This window comes from Megascapheus bottae, chromosome 10, assembly GCF_031878675.1.
Source record: "Megascapheus bottae isolate mThoBot1 chromosome 10, mThoBot2.hap1, whole genome shotgun sequence".
In the NCBI taxonomy this organism is placed as follows: Eukaryota; Metazoa; Chordata; class Mammalia; order Rodentia; family Geomyidae; genus Megascapheus; species Megascapheus bottae.
In genome coordinates this window covers 51,859,632-51,878,605 of record NC_143518.1, presented here as the reverse complement: position 1 = coordinate 51,878,605, position 18,974 = coordinate 51,859,632, and the positions used below count along the sequence as shown (strand labels likewise).

At 37.4% G+C, this 18,974-nt stretch overlaps 1 protein-coding gene across 7 annotated transcripts in view; it reads left to right on the top strand.

The window, feature by feature from the left end:
* Window positions 1-18,974, top strand: part of Syt14 (synaptotagmin 14) — a 132,205-nt gene that overhangs the window by 10,159 nt on the left and 103,072 nt on the right. For 4 of the 7 annotated variants that reach the window (XM_090341268.1, XM_090341267.1, XM_090341259.1 and 1 more), the window contains exon 2: window positions 2,712-2,759. In XM_090341268.1, the coding sequence (XP_090197394.1) occupies window positions 2,712-2,759 (48 nt within the window). Of the gene's footprint in view, window positions 1-2,709; window positions 2,760-3,123; window positions 3,265-12,865; window positions 12,992-18,974 lie in introns of those variants that run through there. The other 3 variants (XM_090341260.1, XM_090341261.1, XM_090341262.1) reach the window with 3 other exon arrangements.

Below are 18,974 nucleotides of genomic sequence, written 5' to 3'. Positions count from 1 at the left end.
TAGTTGAGATTGTATAGTATGTCATACTGTGCCAGGCTAGTACACTCAGTATCTTTTTCATATTCATTTATATTGTTGCAAAGAGTAGAACATCTTCTTAAAAGACTAATTTTTGGCTTATTAGGGTACAGCCCCCCAATATTAGGGTCCATGATCAAAGAAATGAGTCTGACACAAAAGTGGAAGTTAAATAGAGTTTTATTCCTCACCTAGCACTGAGAATCATACTGACCAATCAGGACCATCTCTAAGATGTGTGAGAGAGCGACCCCGCCTAATCTAACAGGCTACTTTTTTTTTTTTTTTTTGCCAGTCCTGGGCTATAGCTCAGGGGCTGAGCACTGTCCTTGGACTTTCTCAAGGTTAGAGCTCTACCATTTGAGCTTCAGCACCACTTCCAGCTTTTTTTCTATGCATGTGGTACCAAGGAATCGAACCCAGGTCTTTGTGCATGCTAGGCAAGCACTCTACCACTAGGCCAAACTCCCAGCCCTAACAGGCTACTTTTATAGGCCACCAGCCATGTAGTTGGGCTTGGCCATATCCAGGTGGCCAATGGAATCTCAACATACTTGAGTGATGGCTGAGGTGACCACTGAGAACTTTGCTGTTTGAGCTGACTTATCTCTGTGGGGCTTCTGGCTCTGCTGACAAAGGAAAGGGAGGGAGCTTCCTGGCAGGTGAAGGGGGTAGCGTGGGGGAGGAACTCTGGTAACTCTACCCGGTTAAGCTGCTCTTATCAGGGAATTTACAGCCCCCAGCTTGAGTCAACTACTCCTTTGTCATGAGACAGGAAATTCTTTTTTTTCCATATATTTTTTATTGTAATTAATAGAAGGGTTACATTATATTCACCAGATAGAAGGTGTATTAATTCACATACATTGATACCCTTTCTCATGTCTTGGTCCCCATTTCCCTCCCCCCCAACCCCACCCCTCATCTTGTTTTCCCCCCTTCCCTATCCAATTTCAAATAACTAAATACGCATTTATCCAATATATCAGGTAACAAAGTGAGATTCTGTAACAATATGAGATAACCAAGGGACAGCAAAAGAGATGAGAGGTAACATAGTACATTAAGGACAACAATCACTCATTATATGGCTTTTGTTTTTATATCCTAGAGGTCCTTTCATTTATCATCATACTATATGGCCTTATGTATCTAGGTTTTGCTCTATTATAAATCTCTGTTAGGAGAGCCCAAGGTTTCTACTGATTATGACAAATGAGGGAAACCATTGAGTCTATGTTCCATTGAGTCTGGCTCACTTCACTTAATATGATTTTTTCTAAGTCTTTCCATTTCCTTACAAATGTGGCGATGTTGTTCTTTCTGACAGCAGCATAGAATTCCATTGTGTATAAATACCACATCTTGTTGATCCATCCACTCATCAACTGAGGAACATCTGGGTTGGTTCCATATCTTTGCTATGGAAATAGTGCTGCAATGAACATTGTTGTGCTAGTGGATTTAGTATGTCCTTGTTTCTGGATGATTGGTTAAATGCCAAGTAGTGGAATTGCTGGGTCATAGGGGAGCTCTATGTTTAGTCTTTTGAGGAACTGCCATACTGCTTTCCATAGTGGTTGAACCAGTCTGCACTCCGACCAACAGTGTAGTAGTGATCCCTCCTGACCACATCCCCTCCAGCATCTGTTGTTATTAGTATTCTTGATCCTGGCCATTCTAACTGGAGTGAGGTGGAATCTTAGAGTTGTTTTGATTTGCATTTCTTTTATGACCAGAGATGTGGAGCATTTCTTCATGTGTCTATAGGCCATTTTTGTTTCTTCTTCAGAGAAGACTCTCTTTAAGTCTTTGGCCCATCTTTTAATGGGATGGTTGTTACTTTGGAGATTAGTTTTAGAGTGATTCAATTTTTTGAGCTGCTGATATATTTTAGATATGAGGCCTTTGTTCATTGTATGGTTGGTGAAGATCTTCTCCCACTGTGTAGGCTTCCTAATTAATTTACTAGCTATGTCCTTTGCCATACAAAAGCTCTGCAGTTTAATGCAGTCCCACTTATCCAGCCTTTCTCTGATTTGTTGTGATTCTTGGTCCTTATTAAGAAAGTTTTGACCTGTGCCAAGGAGGCCTAGTGTATCTCCTATTCCTTCTTGTAAAGTTTTCAGTGTGTTGGCTTTTACCTTGAGGTCTTTGATCCATTTGGAGTTAATTCTAGTGCAGGGTGACAGAGAAGGATTCAACTTTAGTTTCTGCAGGTGCTTAACCAGTTCTGCCAGCACCACTTGCTGAAGAGGCTGAAGACAGGAAATTCTTATAGGGGATGGAAGGGAGGTCTCAAAGGGGTCTCTATATTTAGGGGAAATCAAGAAAGTGGTCCCTTCATGGCTGTGCTTATTAGTTTTTTGAAATCATCATCTATTAAATCTAGCTAATTGAGATTAAGACTCTCGTGGACTTTTTAGCCCAGGTTGGCTTTGAACCTAAATTCTCAATCAGATTTCAGCCTCCTGGCTCCTGGTACCCAGGTAATTCTTTAGCAAGTCTCAATTTCTGGGTTATGCAGAAAAATTCTGAGTACCGGGGCTGTCATATTTAATGAGCATTTAAGAGAAGAATCCTAAGCTTTTTTTCTAAGATTATTCCTTGGTATTAATGTAAATGCTTCTTTGTATCAGTCAAATTCAAGATATTTTCTGTGCTTTTAAACCTCCAATTTAATTTTTTAATAGGTGGAGAGAGAACCTGTGGAGTACATGAACTTATCTGTATTAGAAAAGGTAAGCCAATGCTCTGCATGGATATTTTTTAAGCTAAATGAACACTTTTTAGTATATAATGATTTTTAGTAAGATAGCAGATAATTTGGATTTATAAGGCATACAATTCAAGTAATAATATTCATTACTCTCATTATAGAGATGAACGTGCATAAACCATTACTTATTTTGTGGCTATTGAGCGCTGTCACTGTGTGTTTAGTTTTGATAGATCAATAAAGCTTGGTGTCTAGTATATTCGTTTTTTTGGACATGGTGATGAGGCAAAGAATGGAGGGTTTGATTTTTGTTCCCTTTCAGAATCTGGAGTCTGAGTGCATGCTGATCTCCCATTGACTTCTGTTCTATTACTGTACCCCTTCAGAGAGATGTGAGGAGGTGGTTGAAATTCAAATCGGGAGCATATCCAAAGACCACAACATCCTATGACACCAACAGCTGTCTATGCTTCCTTAGAAGGAGCCACCTGACAACTGGGTGGTTCAACAAGGTGGCCCCAGGCAAGGTAATTCAGTTCTTAGGTGGGAGGCAAAGAATCAGGTATTTTCTAGATTTGAAAGGCTCAGGAGAACCTCGGGAGTCCCCATAACTCTGTAGAAGTAGTCACAACTCTGTGCAATGATGTACAGAGAGGAATGGATAGAGCTGGGGAGGCCAGGGAAGAAATCCTCATAGGTTGACTACTCCTGTCTCTTTTCAAGCTTGCATCTCTCTTGAAACCTCACCCGGCCTTCCTGAGCCTGGTCAACAAACAACAGTCCCATTCTGATAATTTACCCTGAGGAGGTTTGGAGCAGTGTCAGCGTTTGTGAAGCATAGTCTGATTGGCATGCCAGTGATGTGGAAGCTTATTTTCAGCAAGTTTTTGACAGCTCTGAAAAGTTTTAGCATCTGTAGAATTTTTTTTAAATATTCTTTTTGGGTAAATATATGTATTGTTGTCATGCTAATTTCTATTTGAGTGTAAGTGTGTGTGTGTATGTTGTATGGTTTGTACTCAAGGCCTGGGCACTGTACCTGAGCTATTTTACTCAACGCTAACATTCTACAACTTCAACCACAGCTCCACTTCTGGCTTTTTTGGTGTTTAGGTGGAGATAAGAGTCTCATGGACTTTTCTGTGTAGGCCTGCTTTCAACCATGATCCTCAAATCTCAGTCTCCTGAGCAGCTAGGATTATAGATATGTGGATGGATCTTTGTGTCCCTGTCTGAAGTTTCTAATCATTTAAAAATAATTTTTTTCCTTGTGAGCATTTTTTTAAATCAACCTTCCCTCTAGTACCTCAAAGAGAAAACTGGAGTCAGCTTGTAAACTAACTTCAAAATTGATGTGGGAATGATGATGAATTTATGTATTGTTTTTGTTTTCTGTAAACATTCTTAGTCTTGTATTTGATATTTTAATCAAGGGCTACTGAAAATACTTTAAATACTGTTCTAGTTATTACTTTGTCCTTGTGAAACTTTTAAAATCCTTATTTTATGGGACAGCAAGCGACATTATATAAATTGGCTGGAATCAAAGGGATTAAAACTACAGCCAAGTGGATCATGAATCAAGACAAGATTAAAGACAGGTAGAAGGAAGGAAACTAAAATATACAGAGTCTGGCTTGTGGCTAAGAAAATAGGATATAAGGATAGGTATACTTTTTTAGATATGGCTCTCCTTGCTATTTTTCTTTTATTGCTATTTCCATTCCTAGCCAGCTAGTTCTCAAAGTATACCTTGTCCAGATTTGTCTGTATTAGTCTGTATTAGTTCTGCCCTTCCATTTTTCTGTAGAATCCTAATTCTGTGATTTAAAAATGTAAATTTATTCATATTCTTGGTCATGTTATAGAAGAGTGTCTAAATCTATTTCCTCAGAATTTAGTATAGTAGTCTATTCTTATAGTTGTTCATTAAGTACTTAAATATTTTCAGAGTTGAGGCAAAGTCTAAGACTTTTGTATTTAAGCTGGACTTTCACAGAGTAGAGCATAAGAATGCTACATAAAGTAGAATAATTTAGCACCAATAATTCAGATAAATTGACATTTTTGACTTTATAGGTTTTTTTCAAGCTGTTCGGATTTTTTTTAGTATCTCTTGCTTGCTTTTTTCCTATGTCTGACTTATAAATACAGAAAGTACTAGGGCTTGGTCCTCTAATTACCTCATTTTTTCCCTCTCTTATCTACTTTATTAATTTAGTTGTGTTCTTTTGAATTTCCCCTGAATTTATAAACCCTGCTGTAGCCTGTCCTTGAACTCTTTATTCTTTAAATCAAACTGAATTATATTTCTATATTTCTAAAACAATTTGACCTTCTTAAAACTCGAGTCTTGATTTTCACATGCACATGTCTGTCTTCTTCAGTCTTGTCAATCTCAGTTAATACATAGCATTGTTTTTCCAATTGCTTAACTTGTAACTAAAGAATCTTCCCATGTTTTTCTCATCTCTTTTCTGTATGTTTAATTTATTTGTAAGTTGTCCATTTTATTTGCAAAGTATATTTCATATCCATCCTTTCTTGTCTATTTTGCTACTTGCATTGCAAGTATGAGTCTCTATTTTCTTTTGTGTAGACCACTGTAATACTTTTTAACTATTTCCTTAACTTCCTTGAATCCCTCCATAAAGTAAGCAGCAATGGCTTTTAAAACTGGAAATAATTTATATCACTTTGCTATGGGAATTTCTCCATGGATTCCCATTATGCCTGCAGTAAAATCAAGACTGCTTCACCCTGATCCTTAAAAAGTTTCATATGATAAAGTCAACTCAGAGTCCAAATGTCATCTAAATATCATCAGCTCAAAATTCTCGTCATGTAAATCATTTACATCACATATCTGTGAGATTCTGAGTATGATCCATCCTCGTTCTACATTCCTTTCCATTTGTGGATCTGTGAAAGTAAAAAATAAGCTACCAGTTCCCAGAGTAATTGGTGGGACATGCATAGAATAATTACAGGCATTACCATTGTAGAAGTGAGAAAATGGAAGAAAGAAAGAAGTCACTGATCCAAAGTAATTTTAAAATTCAACTGGGAAAAATCTATTTGATTTCAAGGCATGGGAATATTTGTGGCGTTTGCCTCAGGCCTGTCCTCTGAATTAAAGTGTCTGCCCTTGAAGTTGCACAGGTCAGAGCTGCAATTATCAAAAACAGAAGAGAAGAGAAGAGAGACAGACAGACAGACAGACACAGAGACACACACACACACACACACACACACACACAGAGAGAGAGAGAGAGAGAGAGAGAGAGAGAGAGAGAGAGAGAGAGAGAGAGAGAGAGAGAGAACGAGAGAGAGAGAGAAAGACAGAGCCTGAGAGAGCAACAGTGAATGTGTGTGTGAGAGAGAGAATATATGCATGAAAGCATTGGAGAGGATATGGTGGATATATGTAAATGAGGATAGACATTATGTAAAATGGCATGCTTCTTCAAAAAATTAAAAATAGATCCCATATGATTCAGCAATCCCACTATGGATATGTACTTTGCTATGGGAATGTCAAAGAGATGTCCACACTTCCCATGTGCGTTGCAGAATTATTTATACACTCCCAGATAGAGATAAAGAAATAGTCACATCTGTACATTATGGGATACTACTAAGAAAATACTAAACCTGGGTGAAATCCTGTTAAGTGAAGTAAAGGGAAAGGAGGATAAATTTCTGTTTTTACTACATGTGGAATTTGAAACAGTTGAATTCATGGAAGTACAGAACACAGTGGTGGTTACTGGTTGAGGGCAGGTGTTATAGATATAAAACTTTGATATAGCCATTTCATGATGCATGCGTATTAAACATGTTGAATACTCTGTTTTTAATTTAAACAAATAAAGCTTCCAAAACTGACTTCTTTTATTTTTTATTTTATTTTATTTTTTGCCAGTCCTGGGCTTGAGCTCAGGGCCTGAGCACTGTCCTTGGACTTTCTCAAGGCTAGAGCTCTACCACTTGAGCCTCAGCACCACTTCCGGCTTTTCTATATATGTGGTACCAAGGAATCGAACCCGGGTCTTCATGCATGCTAGGCAAGCACTTTAACCACTAGGCTAAACTCCTGGCCCTACTGACTTCTTTTATTTAGCTAATGTATATGTGCCAGATACTGTTAAGAGTACTACAAGGACAGCACCTAGAAGAGCTGCTCTTCCGATGGCCGATAAAATAAGGTTGCCACACCTCACCTTCTTCAACAATTTAAAGGAGGGAGGGCAATGGTAGTTATATCTAGGAAATGTCAGTGAGTAATGATCTGTAGTAAGGGGATTAGTCCATGTCAGAATCTGAGGGAAGACTGTGTCAGGTATAAAGAACAAGCGTAGAGATGCTGAAGTGCCTGTATACGTTTGTTTGAAGAAGGCCAGTATGTGGCTGGAGCAGAGTGAGAGAAAATGAAACAGACAGTAAAATGAGACTAGATAGTTTTGAGTCTTAGTTTCCTGAGGAGATAGGATTACAGGCATAAGCCACTGATGATTAGCCTTATATATACTTTTTAGATTTTAGGTGGTCTCCTTTTATTAGATGGTTCATATGTAATAATATGGACTAATTGTATTTATTCATACTTTTCCTCTTCTGCAAAAGATGATGTGCTATATACATTGTTTTGTAACTGGCTCAATTAAAATCCTACATCCTAGAATTAAACTCATAGCAGTAGTTTGAGATCCTTTGTTTTTCCTGTGTGTACTTTTTTTTTTTTTTTTTTTGCCAGTCCTGGGGTTGGACTCAGGGCTTGAGCACTGTCCTTGGGTTCTTTTTGTCTCAAGGTTAGAGCTCTACCACTTGAGCCTCAGCACCATTTCTGGCTTTTTTTCTATATATGTGGAACCGAGGAATTGAACCCGGGTCTTAATGCATGCTAGGTAAGCACTCTACCACTAGGCTAAACTGGCCCTTCCGTGTGTACTTTTTTCTAATATGTGTAAATATCATGACTTACTAGCTTGATTTCCTAATAATGGACTTGCAATGTTGTTAATTGGGAACTGCGATTACTTTTTTTTCTTCCTAGTCCTAGGCTTGAGCTCAGGGCGTGAGCACTGGCTTTGGGCTTTCTTAAGGCTAGAGCTCTACCACTTGAGCCTCAGCGCCATTTCTGGCTTTTTTCTATGTATGTGGTACCGAGGAATTGAATCTGGTCTTCATGCATGCTAGGCAAGCACTCTACCAGTAGGCCCAACTCCCGGCCCTGAGATTGTTTTTAAAGGGAGATTATTATATAGATTGTGTTAGAAATTGTAAAGTTCTTCACTTCATGCATTATACTCCTTTGCATTACCAGTATGAACACACAGCTCTTTCAATAGAATATAGATTCTACTATGATGTTTTTGTTGCCATTGATGATAATCTGGTAAGTAAAAAATTGTAGTCCATTGTCATTCAGATTTTCATTTAATTTTTATTTCCATCAACTAGACAAGGAAATAATTGGCTATGTTGACAGTAGACCTCTAAAATTGCTTCTTTGTGGCTGCTACTGATGTATAACATTGGAAATCATCAACCTAATATGAGGTTGAATATCTCTTTAAGCTCTACTTACAGAATGTGCATATACTTCTTGGTATAATTTGATGGGCACTAGAAAAACCTGCTTCTTCTCAAATGTATTTCACAAGTGTTAGGTGGTTCATCATGTTTTGACAGTTACTAAATTGAGATCCATTTAATCTTTAGGAATTTGTTTCAAAAAATTTACATGGAGAAAGAATTGTCTGAGTATATCAGACTATTTAACATTCACTATGAAAACCAGGAAATTACATGATACCTGGAACAATGTGGTATCAGTGGGTAAGATAAATGGGTAAAAAACAGAAGTGGTATAATCTCAGTCAGTATCCAGAAGAGGCAGATCAGATATGCCAAGGACAGGCTATTTATAGAGCACTGAAAGCATACTGAATCTACTTCATAGGTGTGAGTTTCTTGGCAATGTCGCTACTTTTTCCTCCCAAATGTAGAGTAGACCCAAGTCCCACTTACTCTTCTGACTCTTGAGATGAATAAAACAGTCAGAGTTCTGGAGAGAAAGGCTATCTTAGTAATACGGTCTTACTAGGTAAGAGATGTTAGACTTTCTGTATTCTATTCTTAATAAACAAATAACTTGTAAGTTCAAGACCCTAGGGTTGAACATGGGGGGTGACATTTCTCTTTTAAAAATTTTATATTTATTTGGAAAGTATGAAGTTTGACTGTTAAAAGAGTTGGTTTAAAGTTAGAGACAAAGAAGGTATAGTTTTTGTTTTTTTGTTTTTTTTGCCAGTCCTGGGCTTGAGCTCAGGGCCTGAGCACTGTCCTTGGACTTTCTCAAGGCTAGAGCTCTATCACTTGAGCCTCAGCACCACTTCCGGCTTTTTTCTATGTATGTGGTACTGAGGAATCGAACCCGGGTCCTCATGCATGCTAGGCAAGCACTTTAACCACTAGGCCAAACTCCCAGCCAGAAGGTATAGTTTTAAATAGATTAGAGCCAGTAGAAAGAGGTCACTCACTTTGTATTAGGACAATCTGAAAGATGCCTTGAGGATATCTAAGCACCTGGCTAGGTCCCACCTGTCATAGGACCAAGAGGGTTAAAAGGATAAGCACATTTCTTTTCTTTTCTTTTTTTTGGGGGGGGGGGCCTTTCTTCAAGGCTAGAATTCTACCCTGAGCCACCTCACCACTTCTGGCTTTTTCTATGTATGTGATACCAAGGAATTGAACCTGGGTCTTTGTGCATGCTACCATTAGGCCAAACTCCCAGCCGGATAAACACATTTCAAAGACTTGCCCTTAAGAAGAGAATGCCTCTGGGACACTCCAGGGACCAGGGCTCTCTAGAGAGTTGTCTCCCCAGGCATTGGTTTCACAGCGCTCAGCCACCCAGATACTAAGATGCTACTCCGAAAGTGGCCCAAAGGGACCCTGCTGCTGGTTGAGCTCTTGGCACATCTTGCTGTCATCTGTATGACTGGTAGCTGTGGGCTCAGGGAGACACCCATTTCAGAGGAAAGGCTGGAAAGCCAGGCATTGTGTAGAGGGTCAGGATCCCCTAAGAGGGTGGTGTGGGAAGCTGTGAGGTTAAAGCTTTGGGATTGTTATTAGCTGTCTTATTTTTCTTCTTCAGTAATGTTCATCAATTATTTCTAGGCCTTCAATTTTTCATGTAAATTTTAGAATCATCTTGCCAAAGCGTTTAATAGCTCTTTGGGGGAATTTAATGGGCATTTGCATTGAATCTTTAGGTCAATTGACTCTTTAGACTTACTGTTGAACTTGGCACAGCAAGATATTTGTTTGATGCTTTTCAGTGAAGTTTAGGAAATGTTTTAGAAGGGTTTTTCCGGTCTTTTTGTTAGGCTTATGCTTAGATATATCATTTTTGTTGCTATAATAAAGGAAAGAGAATTATAATGAACTTTCTGTGTATTCACCATATATATATATATATAGCCATATGGATAAACCATTCAAAATTTCTTTAGATATTTTAGTTTATCTGTATAGTTATATTATCTACAGGAAGTTTGTTTTGTTTAATCCCTTCCAGTTATGTATTTTTGCAGCTTCTAAGGAAAAATAAATAAAATAGAAACCAAAGGATACTCACTAATCTTTTTCTAAATGCCTGACCAAAAATAACTTAAAAATGCTATCAGAGCCAGGTGCTGGAGGTTCACTCCTGTAAACTACTCCTGTTAGCTACTCAGGAGGCTGAGATCTGAAGATTGTGGCTCAAAGACAGCCTGGACACAAAAGTCCGTGAGACTCCTATCTCCAGTTAACCACTAGAAAACCAAAAGTGGTGCTTGGCTCAAGTGGTAGAGCCCTAGCTTTGAGCAAGAGAACGCAGGGACAGTGCCCAGGCCCAGAGGTCAAGCCCCATGACTGATAAAGACAAACAAACAACAACAAAAAAAGCCCCCAAAAGAAACCCTGCTATCAATAATAAGTGTTGGTAAGGATACAAAGAAAACAAAACTCTCATATATTGTTAGTATGGTGCAGCTATTTCAGAAAACAGGCTGAAAGTTTCCCCAAAAGTTAAACATAGAGTTATTATCTAAATTAATCATTATGCTATGATTATACCCAAGAGACTTGAAGAGAAGTAAAATCATATGATTATACACAAACTTATGCATGAATGTTCAAATAGCTGCTATATTCATAGTGGTAAAAACAACAAATTCCTATCACTTGGTGAATGGAGTAAAGAAAATATATAATCAATGTAGTATCTTATTCATTCATTAGAAAGGAAATGTACTCATTGCCCGACTTACATAACTGTAGCCCTCTGTTTTTAGCATTTCCAAATAAAAATAATGCCAATTTAATTAAAAAAAAATTGCCAGTCCTGCGGCTTGAACTCTGGGCCTGAGCACTGTCCTTGGGCTTTCTTCAAGGCTAGAGGTCTACCACTTGAATCACAGCACCACATCTGGCTTTTTTTCAGTGTATGTGGTACCAAGGAATCGAACCCAATCGTGTATGCTAGGCAAGCACTCTACCACTAAGCCATGCTCCCAGCCCTAGAAATAATAAAAAAATTTAAAAAAGAAAGAATAAAGTATTGATCCAAACAACAATATGGATTAGCCTTGAAAACACATACTAATTAAAAGAAGCCAGACACAGAGGGCCACAGGGTATATAGCAGTGGTAGACTTACACATTATGGGGCTAGATACATAATGTATCTGTTCAATTCTGATAGTTTCTTGTTTTAATATGCAGTTTTATTAGGATAGTGTAACTTGATATTAGAAAATGTGAGGCATAGAGATGAAGTAAATTTTGGAGAGAATAGCTAGTGTGATTGTGGTTAGTAGAGCAGGAGAGAGGGTTGAACCTAGCTTTGTACCTCCAAGTTTATGGCTAGTAGGAGAGTTTATGCATTTGCTCTTTTGCCTGTTAGTTAGCTGCTCTTGTTTTGTAAATAAAAATTCAGTTATATTTTCATCTTTTACTGTTCATACCCTCAGACTTTCCTTCTCAGCTACTTAGCTTTGTCCCAGGTCCTTCTCTCTTGTAGAAATATTGGGGGAAGGGAGTAAAAGACTAAGTATCTGAAAAAATAAACTTTCTTAGTTTGTTATTGTATTTGCTATTTGCAGGGCTAGATAAGGATAGTGACTAAGCTTTCAGATAAATCCTAGTTCAAATTAACAGTTTTTTTTAAAATTACCTGTGATCAAGCAAGGTCAGAAAATATTAAATAGAAAATTCCAGAAATAACGATTTGTAAGTTTTACACACTCTGCCTGAGAGGTGTTATGAAACTGCAGCATCCCACTTTATTCTGCTCCGAATGGGATCAGTTTTTCTAGCACGTGCGAGCTGTGTGCTGCTCGTGTTATTCACGTAGGCGCCTGAGCCGTCAGATGGATGGACACTCGTGTGGCGTTTGAGTTCAAGGGTGGAGGGCGGTTATGCATGAGTACTGTGTAGTATCATCCAACATAGTCAGAACCGAGGATTGCGAATGTTTTCATCACATTCGATAACTGTTTGGTGTAATGGCTAACGGCTAAGTATCTGGAGATGTTAACACATAGTGGATAAATGTATGAAACCATTACACTGTACCCTGTAAACACATACAATTATCTGCAAAATGGTTTTTTGAAGTTGCAATATAGTTCTCCCTTATATATCATTTTATATTTTTTTCTGGTTCCTAGATATAGTTTTTTTTTTTTTTTGGTATATCGCAGTGACTTCTAGGCAGTGCTAATAATAGACCTTAATTGAAGGGATCAAGTTTTTTTTTTTATAACTGCTGGCATACATTTTAAGCCTTTTTTTCCCCTAGTTCAAGGAATTTCAATTAGGCCGAACATTTATAGAGCTTGATGGTAGCAAAGAATAGGGCTTTTGCTACTATAATTAAAGTGACACTTTCATTTACAATTTAATAGAAGGTAGAAATCATGGAACTATATTTTATTTGATTCACTCTTATCATCTTTGAACTTCTTAATGACAGGTTTATGTATACCCAGAGGAAGGAGCCTACCACATTGACTCATGCTGGTTATTTTTAGTTTTGTATTCCAAATTGATGCTGCTATACGTTATTTATTGTAGGCACTCAGCGAGAAAAGCAGACTCTTAGCATCTGAAGGTGAAGTACAGGAAACAGGACAAAATAATACACTATGAAGGTGATACGATGAGACTCAAGTAATTCTAACAAAAATGGACAGCCAACAAGTGAGGAAACTTCACTATATCCTGCCTTTCTCTGCAATATTACTCTCTAAAAGTACTGTTTTCTCTTTTCTCTTCTTTTCTTTCTTTTTTTTTCTTGTTATGTATTTTATTCCATAGAAAATTATACAGAATGTAGCTGGGCGCATTGGTTCATGCCTGTAATCCTAGCTACTCAGGAGGCTGAGATCTTATCTTCAAGTAACCTCTAGAAAATAGGTAGTGGGGCTTGGCTCAAGGGTAGAATGGTAGCCTTGAGCTGAAGAGCTCAGGGACAATGCCCAGGCCGAGTTCAAGCCCATGACCCCCCCCCAAAAAAAAAAATTATACAGAATGAATCTAGGAGGGAAATGGAACAGAATAGTAAAAAAATAAATAAACTGGGACTGGGAGTTTGGCCTAGTGGTATAGAGTGCTTGCCTATGCACCACAACCCGGGTTCCATTCATTGGAACCATGTACATAGAAAAAAGCTGGAAGTAGTACTGTGGCTCAAGTGGTAGAGCTCTAGCCTTGAGAAAGTCCAAGGACAGTGCTGAGGCCCTGAACTCAAGTCCAGGACTGGCAAAAATAAATAAATAAATAAATAAATAAATAAATAAACTGACAAATTTGCAACCTAGTTGGCTAGGGAAAATTAACATGAACACAGTTCTCTTTTGCAAGAACAGTTTTCTCAATTTGTAACATTGGGAAAACTGGGTATTCATTTACAGAAGAATAAACATGTTTTTGTGACCACATTAAAATTGACATCAAAATTTACTAAAGAGTGCAAATATAAGACTCAAACCTAGGGCCGGGAGTTTGGCCTAGTGGTTAAAGTGCTTGCCTGGCATGCATGAAGACCCGGGTTCGATTCCTCGGTACCACATACATAGAAAAAAGCCAGAAGTGGTGCTGAGGCTCAAGTGGTAGAACTCTAGCCTTGAGAAAGTCCAAGGACAGTGCTCAGGCCCTGAGCTCAAGCCCAGGACTGGCAAAAAAACAAAACAAAAAAACAAGACTTAAACCTAAAATACCACAATATTAAGAAGAGAGGGAAGATTTCAAGGCATTTTTCTGATTAGATAATTGTAAAGGTAAAACCTGAAGAGCACATGAGAAAAATAAAAATTATAAGTGTAATCATACCTAAAATAGTTTCTGTATGACAAATAATAGTAAAGAAACAAGCAATATAAGAGAAAACATTTGCAAACCCTGTCTCAGGGGTGGTTAGAGGCTAGTTGACAAGAAGAATTCAGATAATTCAGTTGCACAAAATCAAATAATCTAATACAAATTAATATATCCAAAGAAAGATTTTATAAGAAAAGACATACAATAGTAAGTATATATGGAATAATACTATATAATCAGAGAAACAAAGTTAAGAGTACAGTGAGATAAACCTGAATCCTAATACAGTGGCTATTATAAAAAAGACAAAACAATGTATATTATGAGTTCATATACAACTCTTGGTTAAAATTTGAGTTCAGGAGCCAGGAGTTTGGTCTAGTGGTAGAGTGCTTGCCTAACATGCACAAAGACCTAGACTTGATTCCTCGGTACCACATACATAGAAAAAGCTGGAAATGGTGCTGTGGCTCACGTGGTAGAGCTCTAGCCTTGAGAAAGCCCAAGGACAGTGATCAGGCCCTGAGTTCAAGCCCCAGGACTGTCAAAAAATTTGAGTTCATAAACTCACATAACTTGTTTATGTGCCTTAAAAATTACAATATAGCTATAGCTTTGCCCTGTAATTTTGCTATTTGGTGTAAATCAAAGGAATTGAAATCATTATATTATCTGAAATTTTGTGCTTTTAAACACTATTCACAATACACACTGTATGGACTCAACTGTTTATGTATGTAACATAAATTATACATGCATAATATACTTATGTATAAAGGACAAGAATGGGGTAAAAATAACCTAAGTATTAATGTGTTATATCAAATAAGAGAAAAAGATGGAATTCCGAATTTTAGACTTCTGGTTTGCTTTATTTGGTAAATGGTTTTTGTAATCATGGCCTATGGGTAAGAATTTTCAGTAAAATAACTTTGTTATTCTTAACTGGAAATGGAAAAGTGATTATCACAATGGGGTCATGCTTGATTCTTAAATAGTCTATACAAATATCTAGAGCGCAGATGTAATTAGTGAGACTAGGAAACTATGAAGGAGAGAGTCCTGGATTAGAGAAAAGGATATGATACAATTTTATTGAAAAGAAAAGATGAATTTGTTTATTAAGAATTAAAAATTGGTTAGGGGCCAGGAGTTTGGCCTAGTGGTAGAGTGCTTGCGTGGCATGCATGAAGGCCAGGGTTCGATTACTTGGTACCACACACATAGAAAAAAGCCAGAAGTGGTGCTGTGGCTCAAGTGGTAGAGCTCTAGCCTTGAGAAAGCCCAAGGACAGTGCTCAGGTCCTGAGTTTAAGCCCCAGGATTGGCAAAAAAAAAAAAAGAATGAAAAGTTGGACATTATAGATTTATGAATGAAAAGTTAATAATGTAAGGATAGCTATCCTTAAGATATTTGATAGTTACACTTTTGAACAGATTATTTCTGAATGACATTCAAGTTTTAACAATCTATAAATGATAAAAATGTATCATTTTTGTATTATTCTTTATTTGAAAGCAAACTAATAAATCTGGTTGCGCTGATGGCTTTAAAAAGTCCTGGTTTACCGGATGCTGATGGCTCACACCTGTAATCCTAGCTACTCAGGAGGCTGAGATCTGAGAATCGTGAATCAAATCCAGCCTGGGCACTAAAATCCATGAGACTCTTATCTTCAGTTAACTATCAGAAGTGGTGCTATGGCTCAAGGAGTAAAGTGCAGGGCTTGAGCTTAAGCACTCAGGAACAGTGTCCAGACCCAAGTGTTCAAGCCCCACTACGGGAAAAGAAAAAAAAAAAAAAAGCCTGGTTTGTGATCATTTGGATAAATATCCAGGCGTAGGATTGCTGGCTCATATGGAAGCTCTGTTTTAGTCTTTTGAAGACTGCTTTCCAGAGTAGTTGAACAAGTTTACATTCCCACCAGCAGTGTCATAGCATTCCCTTTTGGTCACATCCCTGCCAGCATCTATTATTGTTACTTTTCTTGGTAGCAGGCATTCTCACTGAGGTGAAATAGATTTTCAATCTTGTTTTGATTTGCATGCCAAACATCTCTTCATGTTTCTATTGGCCATTCTTAATTTTTCTTTAGAGAAAAATTATGTCTTTAGCCTACTTATTAATTGAGTTGTTTCATTGAGGATTTGTTTTGGGGAGTTTAACTTTTGAGCCTTATGTATATTTTAGATATGAGACCCTTGTCTGATGCATACCTAGTAAAAATCTTCTCTCATTGTGTGGGCTTTCTATTTATTTTGCTAACTATGTCCTTTGTCATGCAGAAACTATTCAGACTGATGCAAATTCATTTATTTAGTCTTTTTAAAAAAAATTGTTGTGATTCTGGATCTTTACTTAGGAAGTCTTAACCTGTGTCAGCGAACTGTAGTGTTTCCCCTGGCCCTTCCTGTAATATTTTTGGTGTATCTGGTCTGCATTGAGGTCTTAGATCTGTTTGAATCGAATCTGGTGCAAGGTGATATATAAGGATGTAACTTCAGTTTTCTACACGTGTTTAGTCAATTCTGCCGGCACCATTGCAGTAATGTTTACCATAGCCAAGATATGGAATCAACCCAGATGCCCCTGGATGAGTGCATGGATCAAGAAATTGTGGCATACGTATACAATGGAATTCTATGCTTCCATCGGAAAGAACACATTGCCACATTGATAAAGAAATGGAAAGACTCAGAAAAAAAATTATACAAGTGAAGTAACCCAAAGAAACAGGCTGCATGGTTTCCCTCGTTTGTGATAATTAGAATGTGTCTATAAAATCTACAAGTAAACCCAATGGATAATGGAAGACAAATAGTCAACTTGGACATGGTTAATTAAACAGCAGTCTAAACATTCACACAGTGAGAACAAAGAAGGATATTTTTAGGAGAGGATCACAGGACTCAATGACTATGTACATATAATCATATAAAATAGTGCTTATTGAAATGAACTCCAGCAAATGGAAAGAAGAGGTTTTTATTTTACTGTTTGTGGTTTTGTGCCCCCCTTCCACGTTTGGTTTATTCCCTTTTGTCACTGTCTTTGATTTCTGTACCCTTTGTCTTATATATAAGTTTATCTGAGGAAGCACAGAAACAGTAAGACTAAGGATGACCATTTCATCAGTGACATTACGTACTATGTTGGAAATGAATTATTCAGCTTGGGCTGAGAGGAAGGGAGGCATAGGAGGGGAAAAACTGGGAGAGAAAGAGGGAGGGGCTATACTTAGAAAGGAAATGGACTCATTACCTGACTTATGCAACTGTAACCCCTCTGTATATCACCTTTGAGATAAAAAAATTTAAAAACCCTAATAATAGCAAAAGATAATGCATACTCTATCACTTAAAGGTGAACCTATTTTATATTCTAAGCATGTGGGAAAAACTGGAGTTTAAGATAGTTATGTTAACTAGTAGATAGATAGTGCCATCTAATGGCTAATATGAAAATATTAGGTAAATAGCATGTTTTCCACATGTGTGCTGATTAAATTTAATTCTTGAAATTTTGATTGCTTTAAATTCCCAGAGCAGTCATTGAAAAATATTGATATGTTTGTATATTTATTTTTATATTCCCATCTCAGTATATACCAATCACATTATCTGATTTTTTGACACAATTAAAGCCATGAGTATGAAATTAGTTTCATTTACAGTATGTTACAAATAAATTTTCCATATAAAGCAGTTTTTATAAATGAGTTGTATCAAGCTCAAAAAATTGAATCACTCCAAAACTAATCTCCAAAGTAACAACCATCCCATTAAAAGATGGGCCAAAGACTTAAAGAGAGTCTTCTCTGAAGAAGAAACAAAAATGGCCTATAGACACATGAAGAAATGCTCAACATCTCTGGTCATAAAAGAAATGCAAATCAAAACAACTGTAAGATTCCACCTCACTCCAGTTAGAATGGCCAGGTTCAAGAATACTAATAACAACAGGTGCTGGAGGGGATGTGGCCAGGAGGGATCACTACTACACTGTTGGTGGGAGTGCAAACTTGTTCAACCACTATGGAAAGCAGTATGGCAGTTCCTCAAAAGATTAAACATAGAACTCCCCTATAACCCAGCAATTCCACTACTAGGCATTTATCCAAGTGTCCAGAAACAAGGAATACTAAATGCACTAGCACAACAATGTTCATTGCAGCACTATTTACCATAGCAAAGATATGGAACCAACCTAGATGTCCCTCAGTTGATGAGTGGATCAACAAGATGTGGTATTTATACACAATGGAATTCTATGCTGCTGTCAGAAAGAACGACATCACCCCATTTATTAGGAAATGGAAAGACTTAGAAAAAATCATATTAAGTGAAGTAAGCCAGACTCAAAGGAACTTAGGCTCAATGGTTTCCCTCATTTGTCATAATTAGTAGAAACCTTGGGCTCTCCTAGCAGAGATTTGCAATAGAGCAAAACCTTGATACATAAGGTCATATAGTACGACGGTAAATGAAAGGACCTCCAGGATATTGAAACAAAAGCCATATAACGAATGATTGTTGTCCTTAATGTACTATGTTATCTCTCATCTCTTTTGCTGTCCCTTGGTTATCTCATATTGTTACAGTATCTCACTTTGTTACCTGATATATTGGATAAATGCGTATTTAGTTATTTGAAATTGGATAGGGAAGGGGGGAAAACAAGATGAGGGGTGGGGTTGGGGGGGAGGGAAATGGGGACCAAGACATGAGAAAGGGTATCAATGTATGTGAATTAATGCACCTTCTATCTGGTGAATATCATGTAACCCTTCTATTAATTACAATAAAAATATATGAAAAAAATAAATGAGTTGTATCGTCAAACCTTCCATCTGTTTTCTTTTTAG